The 18,757-nt window shown below is 42.7% G+C and overlaps 2 protein-coding genes across 4 annotated transcripts in view; one reads left to right on the top strand and one right to left on the bottom strand.

Annotated features, from left to right (window-relative positions):
- Window positions 1-18,757, top strand: part of LOC128831526 (uncharacterized) — a 91,825-nt gene that overhangs the window by 36,416 nt on the left and 36,652 nt on the right. For 2 of the 3 annotated variants that reach the window (XM_054018010.1, XM_054018008.1), the window contains exons 1-2: window positions 16,267-16,354; window positions 16,547-16,635. The gene's annotated coding sequence lies outside the window, so the exon portion shown is untranslated. Of the gene's footprint in view, window positions 1-16,266; window positions 16,355-16,546; window positions 16,636-18,757 lie in introns of those variants that run through there. The other variant, XM_054018009.1, reaches the window with a different exon arrangement.
- On the bottom strand, window positions 408-17,811 carry STMND1 (stathmin domain containing 1). Its single transcript, XM_054018011.1, has 5 exons — window positions 17,743-17,811; window positions 16,195-16,366; window positions 11,772-11,926; window positions 4,061-4,186; window positions 408-3,609 (listed from the first exon to the last, which is right to left on the bottom strand). Exons 3-5 carry the CDS (start codon window positions 11,919-11,921, stop codon window positions 3,334-3,336), a joined length of 552 nt encoding a protein of 183 aa, XP_053873986.1. The 5' UTR covers window positions 11,922-11,926; window positions 16,195-16,366; window positions 17,743-17,811; the 3' UTR covers window positions 408-3,333.

The following is an 18,757-nucleotide window of genomic DNA, read 5'->3' as shown; positions in this document are numbered from 1 at the left end:
TATACTTTTGGCCATCACAACATTGCATGGCAATGAGCTCCCTGAGTTAGATGTGTGTTTGTGTGAAAACTTACTTCCTCTCATTAGTATTAAACCTGCTGTCTTTTCATTCCATCGGGTGACCCCTGGGCTTTGTATTGTGTGAAAGGGTCAATAACACTTCTCCATTAATGATTTTATAGACCTCTATCACATTCCCCTTTAGTCGTCTCTTTTCTAGGTTGACCAGCCCTAATCTTTTTAGTTTTTCCTCAATGGCAGTAGTTCCATCCCCTTGATCATATTTGTTGCTCTTTTCTGAACCTTTTCCATTATATCCTTTTAGAAATGAGGCGACCAGAATTGGACACAGTATTCAAGGTGTGGACACACCATGGATTTATATAGTGGTATTATGATATTTTCTGTCCCTTTCCTAGTAGTTCCTAATGTTCGGTTAGCCTTTTTGGCTGCTGGTTTTGTTTTGTTTTGTTTTGTGTTTTAAATGTGTGGGTGAAGCAATTTGGTTAATTAAAACCAGTGTTCTAAGTGAGGATTGAATTCACTACCTCAGCCGGTCTCTAGTCAGCACGGCTCTATAAGTACCATGCGCTAACCCATTGTGTGACGGGAGAACCCACTGAGCAGAAGTTTTCAGAGAACTATTTATGGTGACTCCAGGATCTTTCTTGGATCCCAACAGCTAATTTAGACCCCTTTGTTTTGTATGTATAGCTTGGATTATTTTTTCCAATGTGCATTACTTCGCACTTGTCAGCATTGAATTTAATTTGCCATTTTGTTGCCCAGTGACCCCGTTTTGTAGGATCCCTTTGTAATGCCTCGCAGTCTGCTTTGGACTTAACTATATTGAATAATTTTGTATTGTCTGCAAACTTTGCCACTTCACTGTTCACCCCTTTTTCCAGATCATCAATGTATATGTTGAATAGCACAGCTCCCAGTACAGATTAATACTATTCATAGTTGTCACTTTATGTAGTACTTTGTTTGGCTCTCTCCTCCTCCCTTGGCTCCTTCAGGGTATGTCTTCCCTGAAGAGTTTAATTCAGGTGATTGGGCATCTGTGTCTGGGCACCCGGGTTAGCCGAGCCTGGTAGTGAGCAGCCACACTGCACAGCCCTGCTTGAGTTACTATGTCCTCACTGGTGCTGTGCTTTCCCATGTGTATGTCATTAAGACTTCTGGCAGCATAGCCAATGATTTTTAGCACTGTCTTCGGGAGTCCCAGAGGACTCTGTCCTTGGCTCCCTCTAGACATAGTTCTTGGGTGACCTCATCTGCTCAAATCAGTCCAGCCATTGTCATTTTGCTAGGACTCTCCAGTGTATTTCTCCACGCTGGAACTGTGTCTGTGTTCAGTCTTACCTTTGTGATTCTTTCTGCAGTTGCCATCTTGGATGGCTTGCTATCAACTGAAGATCAGCATTTCTGCCTCTGTATTGCTACTGTTCTCCATTGCTGAAAATGTTCATTCTTTTGACAACCCATTCACACAAGACACAAGGGTAATCTTCTACCCTTCCCTCACATCCAGTCATGACCAAATCTCGCACTTTCTCCCTCCACGATACAATAGTTGACATAGACCTGGTCGAGCTCCCCCTTGTTGGACACACACCAGGCTGCTGTGTTTGTATCTGTGCACTAGATCCTTGTGCTTTTCAGCTCCCCTAGGTCTGGGTAGGTCTCCAGGCACTGTTTCTTTCTTTACAGCTGCAGCCATCCCATTGTTCTGCTTGGGCCACATAACTCAGTTGTTGATGGTCCTTAGTGATTGGCCTATTTATAGGCAGACCCCCCAGGCACCAGTCCCTCACTCCTTGCCCCAAGAAGTATGATTCAAGAATACAGTAAAGACCATCACAAGGGTTTTAAACATACAGAGATCATAATCTCAAACAGAATTCAGAGAAGTCCCCCCTGAACCGTCACAATAGCACACAAAAATAGCCCTTCTGCTCTCCTGATGCTAAATCATGTACCCTAATTATCTTGAGCCCCAGCCCACTGATTGTCGCTGGTGCTTTCCTGATACCCACATTGCCTCCCTCCAGTCAGCGCAGAATATTGCCACTAAAACCATCGTCCTTTCCTGTTGTTCAGACCCTGTCATCCCTCTATTTAAATCCCTTTGCTGACTCCCCATTGCCCTGCACATTAGGTTCAAACTTCTTGTTCTTACATGAGGGCTGTACCTCACTCTGGCCTTGCCTACTATCCTATTCCGCCACCCCTGAGCTCTGCTAGTTACAACTCCTACCGCTTAATTTGCCTCTCTTTAATTACACATCGGCCCTGGGATGCAATCCCCACCCAATCTGTATTTGCTAACCTGCCACTCTCTCCTCACTCACGTCCTCCCTAAACAAAGAAATCGCCCACATGCCTTCTTGATAAATTAAAAATACCATTTTAATGGCAGCATCAAGGTGTGCAATGCCAAGACAGAGTAACCGGGTCACTACTTTAACCCGAGTGCTTCCTTGCTCCTCCTTCCTCGTTTTTTTTTCTGTTACTTTCAATTGTTGTCACACCTACAATTAGATTGTAAACTTGTTGTCACCGGGTAGGATGCCCCCTCTAGGGAGGTGGACTTAGCCCCCACCTGTGACTAATCAGCTGCTTCTTAGCTGTTGAGAGGAAAGGCCAGTGCACAGCTCACTAAGAGGGAGAGCTCTTGAGAGGCTCCTGTAGGAGACCCTGAGTCAGGGAAAGGATCTGGAAGGGAGTTTGCCACACACCAGCTAGGTGAAAGAGCTGACTGGGGATGCCTGCTGCATAGGCAGCAGCAACAACAACTCTGAGGCCAAGTGGCAGGACCTGGTTTACCTGTCGTGATTGATGTTGAACTATGATTGTATTTGAACCATGGATGCATCCTTCAGAACAAGGAAGGAAATACTGCCCCTGGTGGGAGCTTCATTGACACACCGGACACCAAGGTGGCCCACTCTCTAACGTGAGTGGGGAAACTGAGGCAGGGCAGATTCTGACACTGGGTTTGGGGAGACCCTGTTATATTTGTCTTTTATTTTTATTGTAGAGTGTCAGCACAATTGAGGGGCTGGAGCAAAATCTTCTACTTCCTGGTTGCATTCCTCTTCTTCGGCACAAACTCTGTACCTGTGTAACCCAGCAAATTTCAATTCATGCTCTTAACTTTAGGAGGGGAAAATGCAACCAACCCTCAATGCAAAATGGGAGAAAGTCTTATTGTTTTTTTTTTCATTAAACATAGATGAAAATCCAGGCAATGATTGGAACAAATGAGTTTTGAATAAGACGCCTACGTTTCAAAGGCTGAATGTGTTTGAGAGAGATTTTTCCTTGTCAGAATGCTTCACTTAAACTGGTGTTATAAGTTGTATCAGACTCCACAGCACCAAAGTGTTCTGAATTGCTGTTTACAATTTCGACAGCTATTTCCTCCTTCTCCAGCAGAGTCTCTGTCTCCAGGTCGAATGATAAAGGCTGAACAATGTTTGTACCTTCTTGACCTTCCGAAGTTGAATAGCCTTCCTCATTCAGCTCAGCAATATTTCGATGGGCAATTGCTGGAAAAAGTCTGCCACTCTGAAGTCTTTCTTTCGGTTGCTCTTCTTTAGTCTGAAAAATACATTGCTTTGTAACCGGGGGGGGGAAGTAGGAATAAACTGTATTTGAACACTCACTTTAACAGTTGCTTTTACCTTTCCGTCTGAGTTTAACTGGAATTTTACTCCAACTGATTCAGAATTTGGCCAGTTTGCACACAAAAAATGTCTCTCAAAACCACTGGGTTTTATGTATTTTGCTGCAGAAAATGGAAAAATGCTATTCTAGAATTCTCCTTTTTTGTCCCTATCTTCAGCACAATTTTCATACTCGGAAAACCAGAAAGCTTAACAGCCCAGTCCTGCAAACATCTGTTGTTGAGAGGGATGCTCCTTCCTGTGACATTGATGTCCATGTTTTACTAGCATTTTTCAGAGATGCAGCCTCCACTAGCTCAGATTGTAAATGGGGTGGGGGTGTTTTTTAGAAGACAAAACAATCCTATGTAGCAAAATTAAATTACCTTTCTTCTTTCTTCGGCAGAATTTTTAATGTCCTTCATTGTTAAAGCATTCACTTCCTTCTTTTCGATCTTAAGCTTTTCCAGCTTGGCTGGTGGTTTCTTTAGTGGCTTTTCCAGGGCTTCACTCTGTGGAAAGACATTTTAAAAAATGACAATATCGTGAGTGTAGTGGGAACTGGCGCTGGAAGGAGCTGAATCTCATTCCACTTGTGCTGTGTCCCTTCCTGCCTCTGTGTGCAATAATTAAGTGATTAACTTGGACATAAAAAAGGCTGGAAGCAGTAACATATTAAAAAAACCAAAGACCCAATTATGCAGCTTACTCCTGTTGGTGATCACTTACTGAAGTGAGTAGTTTCACTGTCACATCCATATTAGTAAGGACTGTACAATCAGTCCCCACGTATTGGGAAGATTAAGCAACTGACACTGAAGAGGCTTATAAAAGATTTTGTTGTAACTTTATAATCACTTAAAAAAATGGTTTTCAGTATGTGCAAATTAGCAGCCCAATCTTGTAGCTATCTATTGCCGAGTGTAGTGGTTGCTGCTGTGACATCGAAGTCGTGTTTGACAACCTCAGAGACTGAATTCTGCTGTTTATCCCTGTAGGAGGCAGTTGTGCAACCCACATTGCCCTGTCAATCTGTCTCTGGTGTGGGCTACCTCCAGGATGAAAGTTCATTCTCCCATGCCTGTTCTCTCTGTGACCTCCCCATTGTCAATAACAGTGGGGTTACTTTGTGATGGGAAAACTGGATGGGGACCAGTTATCCATTTTCCAAACAGATATCAAATGGCAACAAGTTTCTGTCACTATTGAATTCAAACTAATAACCTCTGGTGAAAAGCTCTGTATTCTGATACTAGTCCCCTGAGTCATCCAGTCACCAGATTCCATCACAAATAACTCTGCAAGTCAGGCCTCCATGCCAGAAGAATCAATTAGTATGGAGGATGACTCACTTAATGTGACTGAGGTGGATGAGGAAATCAGTAGGTGACTATAATGGAAGAAATTTGATCTACTGAAGATGTTTTGCATGTAAACGATGCACCAAAAACTCATGAAAAATGACATGTTCAGTTGTCATAAAAACCTAAAATGGGACAAAATGAAGCTTTGAAAATGGTCATCTTATCATTAATGAAGAAGGCCATTCTAACAGTGTCCAAAAGTGGAAACACTAGAGTACCTGGGACAGAGGCTGGGTCTGATACTGGGTTTGTGGAGGCCCTGTTATACTTGTCTCTTATTTGTACTGTCGAGTGCCAGCACAACTGAGAGGCTGGGGCAAAAAATTGCACTTCCTGTTTGCAGTCCTTCTCCTCCCCACAAACTTCATGCCTGTATACCTAGCAAGTTTCAATTCATGCTCTTAGCTCTAGAAGGGGAAAATGTAACCACCCCTCAATGCAAAATGGGAAAAAGTCTTATAGTTTTTTCATTAAACATAGGTGAAAATCCAGGCAATGATTGGAATAAATGAGATTTGAATAGGACCCCTACATTTCAAAGGCTGAAAGTGGTTGAGAGAGATTTCTGCTTGTCAGAATGCTTCATTTAAACTGGTGTTATAAGTTGTATCAGACTCCACAGCACCAAAGTGTTCTGAATTGCTGTTTACAATTTGGATAGCTATTTCTTCTATCCAAACTTAAGCGTGGAGACCATAAAAATGATGAATGTGGAATACATACTCTAACTAAACAGGAAATTCTGACAGCCGAACACTTCCCAAATCAGGAGAAAAAAAAATTATCTCCCAGCTGGATTCCTCAGTAAGGGGATATCATAATGGGTTTCAAGGAATGATACCAATAATGGACAAAGAGGAAATATTAACATGATTGAGGTGCACAGTGTATTGACAATTAGGAACTTATGATAAGTGGATCAAATACATGCAATTTGCCCTACTTGAAATCCATAGCTTTCCAGTTAATTTCTTCTAGCCTCTCTCTTAATGAGATAGTGTTTATTCCTAAAACAGATTTGGAAAGTGGGTATTTTGCTATTAATTATTTAGTTATAATAATTTTTTAAGTGTTCAGCCTTCCTGTATAAATGGCAAGGGTTGGAGGAGAAAGAGGAGTATGAGTTTTGGACAAAAGTTTAATGCGACTCTTCCTGAAAGAGAAAGAAACCTCTTCATAGATAAATTCAGCTAAACTCCGTCAAAGCACAGGAGGAAAAACTATTCTCTCTTAACTCGAGTATTGATTATGGTTATGTTTTTGTGTTGAAATGCTGAAACACCATCACCTGGGGGATATATCAGTGCAATGCAACTTGGTTATCAGTATTTTAAGTAGCTCTCTTGGTGCTATGATTCCTGTTAGAATTCAATTGACTAATTTATATTGTAGCAGAGAGTGGCTCTCTCTGACCTTGTCTACTCTAGATTTATTGCCATAAAATTTCTCACTGTCTCTGTCAATGGTGTAGCTCCACTGGTGGCAGCAATGCTTAGAATACAGGGCTATCTAGTCAGTGGGTATTTTAACCACAGGGTCACCTAGACCTGCTCTGTGCAGGGTAAGACAAGGTGGTGATTAAAACATTGATGACTCCCAATATTGTTACCCCACAGGCGGAGCTACATCAATAAGAGCAATATGGGAAATGCTATAAAACAGGGGTGGCCAAACTTACTGACCCCCCGAGCCACATACGACTGTCTTCAGAAGTTCAAAAGCTGGGAGGAGCCTGCCAGGGCTTGGGGCTTCAGCCCTGGGGGGGATGCCTGCCAGGGCTCAGGGCCGCAGCCCTCCAGGGAAGGGGGTCTCGCGGCCTCAGCCCTGTGGGAGGCACCTGCTGGGGTTCGGGGTGCCCCACAGGGATGAAGACCTAAGCCCCGGCAGGCGCGCCTGGCAGAGCTGAAGCCCCGAGACCCTCCTCCCCGCTGGGCAGGCAAAGGCAATGCATGGGGGGACACATGGGGATTTTTGCCAGGGTTTGCTGTCTCTGCTTGCTCACATGATGCCATTGGGCCCCCTCCCTGCATGGTAGCTGCTGGAACTGGCAAGCTGGGAGCTGCGGTTGTGGGGAGAGGCAGTGGCAAACAGCTGGGAGCAGCAGGGAGAGCCACTCCTTTTGCTGCTGCCTCTCCCCACGGAGCTAAAGCAGTGGCCCCAACTTGCAGCTGTTTGCTCGCTGCAGGGAGGGGCCATTGAAGGTAAGACAGGGGTATGCTAGGGAAGAGGGGGACGTGACTCCAGCTGTTTAGGGGGTAACTTTAAATTGTGCCCCCCCCCCCACTCTAAGCAGGCACCAGTCATCTCTGTTAGCCTCACCATCCCACCGCAGGGCAGAAGCCCCTAGCTTCCTCCCTGGTAGGCAGAGAATGGGGGGTGGGGTGGGAAGGAGGGGCTCTGAGAGTCACACTTTAACTGCAAAACAGATGCAGTTTGGCCACCCCTGCTGTAAAAGAAAGAAAGCATACAGATGGCCTAGGATGTGTAAACTGTTGTGACTAGGCATGTAAGCACAGCAGTGATGGGTTGCTGCTGGGATGGCTCAGTCTTCAATATTTCTGTGTAAAATATTCTTGAAACCAAACTGTGCAAGTCTTTCACAGTGGTGTCTTGTGCATGTGTGTGGTGCACCTCTTTCTTTTCCTTCCATGATACTAGCGCTGAATCCAGATTTTGCAGGTGCCCCTTGCATTTGTGCCAGAGCAGGCCAAAACTTCATATCTGAATACCCCCAAATGTTGCGTGATCAAAATTCAGTTTTAAATCATAGAAATGCAGTGCTGGAAGGCACTCTGACAGGTCAACTAGTCCATCCCCACCGCACTGAGGTAGGACCAAGTATACCTAGACCATCCCTGACTTTGGTTAGCCTGTGCTTCAAAACCTCCAATGGTGGGGATTCCACAGCCTCCCTTAGAAGCCTATTCCAGATCTTAACTATCTTTGTAGTTAGAACATTTTTTCCTAATATCTAACCTAAATCTCCCCTGCTATAGATTAAGCCCATGACTTCTTGTCCTGCCTTCAGTGGACATGGAGGACAATTGATCACTGTCTTCTTTACAACAACCTGTAAGATATTTGAAGACTATTATCAGATTATGGGTTTGTTACAGAAGTGGGTGGGTGAGGTTCTGTGGCCTGTGATATGTAGGAGGTCAGACTAGATGATCACAATGGTCCCTTTTGGCCTTAAAGTCTTTGAGTATATCTACACTATCGGGCAGCAATTGATCCAGCGGGGGTCGATTTATCACGTCTAGTCTAGATGCGATAAATTGATCCCCGAGTGCTCTCCCGTCGACTCCTGTACTCCACCGCCGCGAGAGGCGCAAGCGGAGTCGACGGGGGAGCAGCAGCAGTCTACTCACCGCGCTGAAGACACCACGGTAAGTCGATCTAAGTACGTCGACTTCAGCTATGTTATTCACATAGCTGAAGTTGCAAAACTTAGATCGATTTCCCTCCCCCCGACCCCCACTCAGTCTTCTTTTCTCAAGACTCAACCTTTCCTTATTGGTCAGGTTTTCTAAACCTTTTATTATATATGTTGCTCTTCTCTAGACTCTATCCAGTTTGTCCATGGCTTTTCTTTTGTGATGCCCAAAACTGGACACGTTACTTCAGCTGAGGCCTCACCAGTGCTGAGTACAGCAGGACAGTTACCTCCTGTGTCTTATATATGACACTCCTATTACTAAACCCCAAAATGATACTAGCCTTTTTCCACAAATGTATCACATTATTGACTCACATTCAATTTGTAATCTACTATAAAATCCAGATCCTTTTCAGGAGTACTACCACCTAGCCAGTTATTCCCCATTTTGTAGCTAGGCATTCAATATTTCCTTCCTAAGTGTAGTGCTTTTTACTTGTCTTTATTGAATTCCATCATGTTGAGTTCAGACCAATTCTCCAATTTATCAAGGTCATTTTGAATTCAAATCCTGCCCTTCAATCAAAGTGCTTCCAGTGTCTCCCAGCTTGGTGCAATCCATAAATTTTATATGCATACTATCCACTTAATTATCCAAATCATTAACAAAAATATTAAATGGTATTAGACCCAGGACAGATCCCTGTGGGACCCCGCTAGATACATCTCCCCAGTTTGACAGCAAACCATTGATAACGGCTTTTTCAGTACGTTTTTTTAACCAGTTGTGCATCCACCCTGTAGTAATTTAATCTATACCACATTTCCCTAGTTTGATTATGAGACTGTCATGTGAGACCGTGTCTAAAACTGTACTAAAATCAAGATATATCACATCTTCTGCTTCCCCTCTCCCCCATCCATTAGGCCAGTAACCCTTCTCAAAGAAGGAAATTAATTTGGCTTGGCATGCTTTGTTCTTGACAAATCCATGTTGGCTATTACATATCACCCTATCATCCTCTAGGTGCTTACAAATTGGTCGTTTAATATTTTTTTCCAGTATCTTTCCAGGTATCGAAGCTAGGCTGACTGGTCTATAATTCCTTGGGTGGTCTTTGTTCCCCTTTTTAAAGATAGGTATTATATTTGCCTTTCTCCTGCCCTGTGGGATCTCACCTGTCCTCCACGAGTTCTCAAAGATAATCCCTAATGGTTCTGAGATTTTCAGCTAGTTTCTTAAGTACCCTATGGTAAATTTCATCAGATCCTGCTGACTTAACATCTAACTTATCTAAATATTCTTTAACATGTTCTTTCCTTATGCTGGCTTGTATTCCTTCTTCCAAGTTGTTAATATTAATTGTGTTAAGTGTCTGGTCACAATTAACCTTTTTTAGTGATGACTGAAGCAAAATAGGCATTAAACACCTCAGCCTTCTTGATGTCATTTGTTATTAGCTCTCCTTTTCCACTAAGCAGTGGACCTACACTTTCCTTCATCTTTCTCTTGTTCCTAATGTATTTATAGAATCTCTTCTTATTGTCTTTCATGTCTTCTGCTAGGTGTAACTTATTTTGTCCCTTAGCTTTTCTGATTTTGTCCCTACATGCTTGTGCTATTCCTTTGTACTCATCCTTAGCAATTTGTCCATATTTTTTGTAGGATTCATTTTTGATTTGCAGGGAATTAAAGAGCCCCTGATTCAGCCACATTGGCTTCTTACTCTTCTTTCTTTCTTTCCTTCCTTCACAACAGGATAGTTTGCTGCTGTGGTATGATATTGTGGTTTGGAACCTTCTCTGGTAATACCCCTTTGGGATTATGTTTCCAGTCAGCTACGATGGAGTGGTAGTCTCGGAGTAGATTGCTCTTACAGGATGTAGTGGAGGCCAAGTTCTCCAATGCGACTGAGGAATATTTGATAGTTAACACCCTGGTGACAAATCTGTGTTCCTGCTGTCAGGCGGCTCAGGAAGGACGCAGACCCAGCTCCAATTTAAAATATTAAGTGATAAGATGGCTAGAAATGAAACCTGCTCCCTCCAATAAAAAATTGATTTAAAAAAAATATCCTTGAGGGAAACAAACGAACGTCAAAGGAGAACAGATAAACGTTAGCTGAAGTCAATAAAATGGTACATGTAATCTGAATGCTTGAGTAATAATTAGTACGAAAAAAACAATAGAGCAGACAGCACTCACTTGGGTTATGAACAAAAAATGCAAACCAACTTTAGCCAGAGAGGGGATAAGAGGAATGCAAACCCCATTCAGATATACAAAAACCTGCTGGGGCGGAGGGGATGGATTAGGCAAACCTAATCCTTCAAACTCCACAGAAACCCTAAACACAGATTGTAGGGCTGTAGCCGTCCCCTCCCCTGCTGCTTGCCCGGGGGAAGAGATGTTGCACAGAGCATTCTCTCCTTCTGTGCCCAGACTTGTAATCTGGATAAGCAAGTACCAAGTACTTTTTCTTGTAGAAAGCTCTAGTTCTTTAATTACACAAGTAGTCAAGACTAGAGCTGTGTGAATGGTTTGCCTCAAACCACAAAACTACTCAAAACTATCCTTGGTTTGGGTGTGAGCTGTGTCTATGAACCAGCAGTGGTTTGATCACATTTTGTTTGAATCCACAAACTGTCCATGAGCTTCTTGTGAACTTCCCCTCCCTTACATTTGGATATCCATGAACTTATCTTGAATCTAGTCCCTAAACTAATGTTTGACAGGAAAAAGAAATTTTGCAGGTATGGGGGGAAAAGCAGCACCGTATTTTACTAAAATAAATAGTGATTCAGATTTTGTTCAAATCTGGGTTTCATAAAAATGAATTTCATTTTTTAAATACATTTTGGATGTGGGATCTGACATGAATTGTGGATTACTCAGAGACGCAGATATTGATTCCCAAAATCTTGATTTAGCTGTAATTGTCAACCCCAAATAGTAAAAGACTGAAAGTAGATTATGTCAATTAACTTCTGCCACATATTTGCTGATTTGAAAAACAATTCAGCGATATTCAATTTCCAGGGAGCATTTCTAACAATGGGCAAGCAGCACAACTCCCCACCTCAGGCCAGCATGGGGGTGTGCAAACAAATTAACAAAAGTTGTGGTCAGCCTCCTCTGCATTAAAATAAGCTTCTTAATAGTATATTTCTCTGTCATCCAACTTCTTATTTCTAAATCACGTAGGTCCCTCTCTTGAAAGGAGTTATGTATAGAGCTGCACTAATTGCAGTGGGCTCTGGGTGGGTGCAGTGGTTGATCAGTATAGAGCTCATTGCATGATCAGGCCTTTAGTGATCATCTAAGGTTTTGAATGGCATTGATAAAATACTTGCCTTGGCATCTGCTTCTCCATTTCTAAAAGTTGTAGTTTGGCTCTTGATTATTCCCTGCATCATTAGCTCCTCAAGGATATCTGATGACTTTTGTCTCTCCCGTTCCTGTAAGTGCATCGGTTTATTGACAAATCCACCACTGAGTAACATGATGTCTTTAAAAAGAAAATGTTTAAAATTATTACTCACACAGAGCTGAGATCAATTCACCAATTTAATTTCAATGTCACTTCCAATCCTGTAACTTCTCCATGTATTTATTTACTGAGGGTGCCCAATGCACACCCTATGCATCACTTAAACTCTGCATTAAGGTTTTAAGTGGTCTTAACTGATGCACTGGCTTTGTGCTGGCCGCCTGCATGGGATGAATCCCACACTGTGGCCTCTTAGGCCAACATTCAGGAAAGCACTTGCACTTGAGGATATGCTGAGGTCCCATGGAAGTCAATATTTACATGCTGTTCAGAACCGGGCCTTAGTGAGTCTTTGTAATTCAGATTTTAAAAGATTCATTGAGCCAGTTAGAGAACTCTACTATTTTTGGATGATATTAGGTTATCCATTAACAATGAGCTTTCTATAGACCAGTGGTTCCCAAACTTGTTCCGCCGCTTGTGAAGGGAAAGCCAGTACGTCCCTCGGCCCGCGCCGTTTCCAGCAGCTCCCATTGGCCTGGAGCAGCGAACCGCGGCCACTGGGAACCGCGATCGGCTGAACCTGCAGACGCGGCAGGTAAACAAACCAGCCCGGCCCGCATGGGGCTTTCCCTGCACAAGTGGCAGAACAAGTTTGGGAACCACTGCGACCATTGCACTTTAGAAATGGAAACAAAAACCTTTCATATGCTTCCATGACCTATAGTTGGTTGTAAGAAAGTGTATACCCTTGCGCTTGATTACATTTGTTTTCTGCACTAATTATATATTTATAAACAGCAATTAAGAATAAAAAATTATTTTGATAACCCTTCTAAGCTACCATTAGGTTTCCACACATTAGACATGAACGATAATCAAGGGACACTTTGTTGCCAAGATAGATCAGGTTTGCAGCCCTTGGTTTGCAATTACACAATCTACATTAGCAAAAGTGAGGGCTTGTGTGAGATGATGACTTGGACCACATCAGAATGACAGTTATTTGACATCTGTCACTTTTTCATGAGTGGTGTGAAAATCCAATTGATATATTTTATTGTGAGAAAACAAGAACAGTAAGCCTGGATAGGGTTAGTTTTTCTGAATATTGAGATCATACCTGCCCAAAGATGACTTTATTAGTCATCTGTAGCTGTCACCCAAAAATCATAGGGGGCCAGCCTTCCAACCAGCATCCAAAAATATGCCAGCAAAAACAGGCTTATGTGCTCACAGTCTAAGTGTGCTAAAAGGATATGTACTCTTTCAAGTTAAGGAAGGGCCATATTGGGTAATGCCCATTTAAAATTAACATTTTCCCAGCAATGAGTTAGCCACTCCCAACTTCCTTTTGAAGACCTTTTGTGAACTGTAATCTCAAAAGTATCATTGGTCTTTTAGTCTCTTTTACTTTATATTTCTACATGAGTGACACTCTATGAATAGCTTAGCAATTTTTGGCTGGTAAGTTTGCAGGCACACATGTGCAGGTAAGAAAAATCCTTTGCCAGCATGCTGTTGTATATATGTGAGCATACTCAATACTGTGTGTGAAAAACAAGCATGCATTTGTGTGTTCAGCAAACTTTCTGGAATGCAGGACCTTGATGTCTTGGGAACATAGATTATATTTTGCTTTTCTGTAGCAAAAAATTAGGAAATGTGTATAATGCTCATTATAGTAGGCCCCACAAAAGTATTTTAAATATAGCAAGAATAATGACAAAAGATGTAATCACATTGACATTTTCTCAACATATTTCACTTACTACTGTGATCAAAACTATGATTCATTATGTAAAATATAAAGCAATGTTTAATTGTATGATTTCCACAGAGTGGAGAGAGGGGCAAATATGAAGTTAAACATAACCAAAAAATGATATTTATCACAAAATATTACTTAAAATTATTAGTACTACAATCCATATTTATAAAGCACTCATCCCTCAGAGTATGAATGCTAGTAATAATCCTTTGTGCTTACATAGCAGTTTTCTATTGAGTATTTTCAGTGAGGGCAGATAAAGTTTGCTGTAACGACTTTGACTTACATATTTCCTTAACTCCGTGTGTGTGTGTGTGTGTGTGTGTGTGTGTAAAAAACATGTTACCCCAAAACACAATTTTACCCATTTAGATTGATTAATCTAGCTCTATATTTTACACACAACGTTCTCAGGCAAATACAGCTGTTTAATTTTAATGTGGAGGAAATCAGGAGAATCATAGAATCATAGAATATCAGAGTTGGAAGGGACCTCATGAGGTCATCTAGTCCAACCCCCTGCTCAAAGCAGGACCAATTCCCAGCTAAATCATCCCAGCCAGGGCTTTGTCAAGCCGGGCCTTAAAAACCTCCAAGGAAGGAGACTCCACCACCTCCCTAGGTAACGCATTCCAGTGTTTCACCACCCTCCTAGTGAAATAGTTTTTCCTGATATCCAACCTGGACCTCCCCCACTGCAGCTTGAGACCATTGCTCCTTGTTCTGTCATCTGCCACCACTGAGAACAGCCGAGCTCCATCCTCTTTGGAACCCCCCTTCAGGTAGTTGAAGGCTGCTATCAAATCCCCCCTCATTCTTCTCTTCTGGAGACTAAACAATCCCAGTTCTCTCAGCCTCTCCTCATAAGTCATGTGCTCCAGACCCCTAATCATTTTTGTTGCCCTCCGCTGGACTCTTTCCAATTTTTCCACATCCTTCTTGTAGTGTGGGGACCAAAACTGGACACAGTATTCCAGATGAGGCCTCACCAATGTCGAATAAAGGGGAACGATCACGTTCCTCGATCTGCTGGCAATGCCCCTACTTATACAGCCCAAAATGCCGTTAGCCTTCTTGGCAACAAGAGCACACTGTTGACTCATATCCAGCTTCTCGTCCACTGTGACCCCTAGGTCCTTTTCAGCAGAACTGCTACCTAGCCATTCGGTCCCTAGTCTGTAGCAGTGCATGGGATTCTTCCGTCCTAAGTGCAGGACTCTGCACTTGTCCTTGTTGAACCTCATCAGGTTTTTTTCTGCCCAATCCTCTAATTTGTCTAGGTCCCTCTGTATCCGATCCCTACCCTCTAGTGTATCTACCACGCCTCCTAGTTTAGTGTCATCTGCAAACCTGCTGAGAGTGCAGTCCACACCATCCTCCAGATCATTAATAAAGATATTAAACAAAACCGGCCCCAGGACCGACCCTTGGGGCACTCCACTTGAAACCGACATGGGAATGGAATTTAAGTTGTTTTTAAAAAGCAGCAAATTCTAGTATTTATTCCTTTAATGTTCACTTGGAAACACTGTTTTATTACAGACCTTGCTTGTAAAAAGAACAGTTACTTTAGACTTTCAGTTTGACTAAGTATGTTTATGAAATTCAAACCATTCTTAGTATACCTCTACCCCAATATAACCCGATCCAATATAACATGAATTCGGATATAATGCGGTAAAGCAGTGCTCGGGGGGGGGCGGGGCTGCGCACTCCGGTGGATCAAAGCAAATTTGATATAATGCAGTTTCACCTATAACACGATAAGATTTTTTTGCTCCCGAGGACAGCGTTATATCGAGGTAGAGGTGTACTTAGAAGACAGGCAAATACGGGATTTAAACAGCAAGATAAGGGTTTTAATGTGTACCAAAGTCTGCTGTTAGTTTAGCAACTCTTACTACTGCTAAAGTATCTTAAACTTATACAAGGATCAAAGCTGAATGTTCCCTTTTGCACTTACACAGTCTGGGGTAGATCCTTAGCTGGTGTAAAAAATTACGTAGCTTTATTGCCTTTGCTGGAGCTATGACAGTTTTCACCAGCAGAGGATCTGCCCCTAAATATTTATTTCCATTTTGTTCCTTAATTTTAATGTGAATTTAGTGCATGTGAAAGGCCAAATTACTCCCCTGTTTAGCCACAAAACAGGAACAACACTGGCAGGGTCAATGCCAATATGTCACAACCCTGATTGGAAGGGTGGGACCTTTTGTAGGGGCAACGTGGGAGTTCATTCTCCACAGTCCATTCAACAAGCCTGCCAACAAGGGTGAAAATTACTGTCTATTACGATTGTGAGAATTGAGTCACACAGAGTTAAAACCAGTAATTGGATATTACTGACTTGGGCCAAATTTGAGCAACTGATTAGGGAGCGCAGCCCTGCGAATACTTGGAGTCAATGGGACATTACATTGTACTGTGTAGTAACTGTTTGCAGCACTGGGCTCAAAGGGGTGAATGGCTCTGTATCTTCTTCCTTTTGGTTGCTATGAGGTTTTCGGTTGTTTACCTGTGTTTTGCCCATTATTTTTTTCTCTAGGAGAAGGTGACCTTTCTGGACCTTCCCGGGGTGAATTTCCCCCACTGAGTTCATCTTCAAGTTTTACTCCACTGCCTTTTGACACAGGGGACCCATCCCGAAGGGTGGAGCCAGCTGCTCTCTGAGACGGGTGATTATTAGCCTGCGAGAAAAATAAATAAATACATGAGAAAGACACTTGGGGAAATGTAACCCCATTTATAAGCAGACAGTTTTTAAAATAGCTCCATAAAAGTGTCAGGCTTAGAGCGGAGCAGAACATAGCCTTGCACATCTGTGCTGCTCCCGAAATGTCCTGACAGTGAGCCACATTTTCTCATAGATTATCGGCTATAATAACGAAATGAAGAAGAATTTCAAGAACGGAAGCAGTGACCTCGCACTTGGCTGTGTCCTTGATCACATTAAAAGGTAAAGTCTTCAAACCATTCTAAATGAAGCTTTGTTTGGAACTATGTAGGAAAATGTGACCACAATAAACATTCAGGAGTCTTAAATTATTACTTACTAAGGATCCCATCCTACATGCCTTCCTCATTCTAAACTCAGTGGCAGCTTTGGGTGCCCAAGGAATGCAGGATTGGCCCTCAATGTATTTTATGTTTTATGCTTTTGGTTGTAAGTCTCCATGAGCCTTAACTCTGCAATAATAAGAAGGGCAACAATAGTGTGCTCCATTTTATGCCAATTAAGCACGATCCTTATGCTCCCAGCAAATGGCTCAGGCAGCCCTTGGTTGGGCAGAATTTCTGTGCCCCTCTGTTATACTGTGTGCAGTTGGTACTGACAAGGCTGGTGACAGGGCAATGCCTGCATCTGGACTCTCCCCATAACATGCTGCTTAGAGTTCCACTCTCCTGCACTCATGCCCTTTCTCTTTTCTAACAAGAGGATCACACAAGACACATTTGCAACTTCCTTCAATAATCGGACACAAACCCTGTAAAGAAAATTGCACACCTGCTGCATAAAGAATACACCATTGAACCCACTGAAACATGACGTCAGCTAAAAAAATTTGCCTGCACGTGGTGGTGAATCCATTGTCCACTCCCATAGCACAACATAACCTCTCAAAGCAGATGGGCAAATATGCATCATACCATCTTCATGAGCATGTGCCACTCCAGAGTGCCCTCAGGCATTGTAATATATAACCTCCTGGGTCAGACTTACCTATACACACGTGATCATTCATCACTGATGTGGAAGGTGCAACTAGAGGGATCTAGCACCCTTAATTAGAGGAGAGAGGGAGAGCATTACAAAAAACCTCCCAGTCTCCATAAAGAATTGTTAAAATCAATAAACCCGTATCCATAGACATACAGTGAGCCTGCCTTCTCTGTGCCCCTGCAGTGCCAGGCTTGTACCACCTTGGGTGAGCTCTGTGTTAAGGGCTGATATAAAGAGTTGCCCAAAGGGAGCTCTTTCTTTCTACCTACTTACCGACCTACGCACCCAATCAGGCTTCTCTTGTAACATCCTGTTCCCCATCTGCTTGGGAAAAGTTGTTACCTGGTTCTTGGCTCCCCAGCTATTCGGCAGCTCCTTGACTGATGGCTGCAGCACCTCTATCCTGCTGGAACTGCCGCACCCCATGGCAAGACCGTGACCACCTCCTTCTCTTGCTTTGAAGGGCCAGGAGGAGATCAGCTGTGCATGGTCACTAGGGACTCAGGTAGTTGCCTGGGCCTGTTGCTACAATAAATGACAACACAAAAGGTTTCCTCCTAGAGTTTGGAAGATTGCAGTACACACACATCACCTATGTCCAGGTGATCTCACCTTATGGTGAGAGGGAACCTGGCTTCCCTGTGCCAGCCGCGGGCACTGGAGTGACAACAGCAAGTTTCTGCAGGTCACACAAGGGGGCAGGATGCCTCCAGGCTTTTTAAAGGGAAAAAAAGAGAGACATTTTCATGTAACTTTTTCCCATCCTGCAATTTCTGCCCAGATTCCTCCCATCACCTGTGATTGTCCATCATTTTTAGTAATGGCAAAGGATGCAGAAAATAAATGCCACCCAACCTAGAATTCTAAGGGTCATATTGTGGGTTATGTTACCATAACTTGTTGGCAAAACTTCTGCATTTCAGGGAGAGGTAGTGTAGTCCAACAGAAAAGGAGATTAGTGAACACCAAGGATAGAGCTTTCAAATGTATATTGGAAATGCCAAAGAGCCTAATGATTGTTGTTTCTTTCTGTTCCCATCCACAGGGTTAAGTGAGTTTCCAAACATAAAAGAATACACAGTTCTCGCCTCAAAAAGCTTATATGAGAAAAGGTAACAGAGAAGTGGTAGGGAAGAGAAATATAACATACAAGTAAAGTGATAAAGGTGATAACCTCCTATGTCTTGGTAAAGCAAAACTAACCTGCTATGTCTTGGTAAAGCAATGTTTTGATAACTCATTGTTTTGTTTGTAAAGCAAGTGTATTATCTCCCAATACTCATAAAGCTGCTATAATCAGCCATTTAGTTTCTTGTGAGCACCGAGAATTTGCTCTTTGTTTTTAAATTTCCTCTCT

Source organism: Malaclemys terrapin, chromosome 2 (genome assembly GCF_027887155.1).
Source record: "Malaclemys terrapin pileata isolate rMalTer1 chromosome 2, rMalTer1.hap1, whole genome shotgun sequence".
NCBI classification, from domain to species: Eukaryota; Metazoa; Chordata; order Testudines; family Emydidae; genus Malaclemys; species Malaclemys terrapin.
This window is presented reverse-complemented; position numbering and strand designations above follow the sequence as displayed.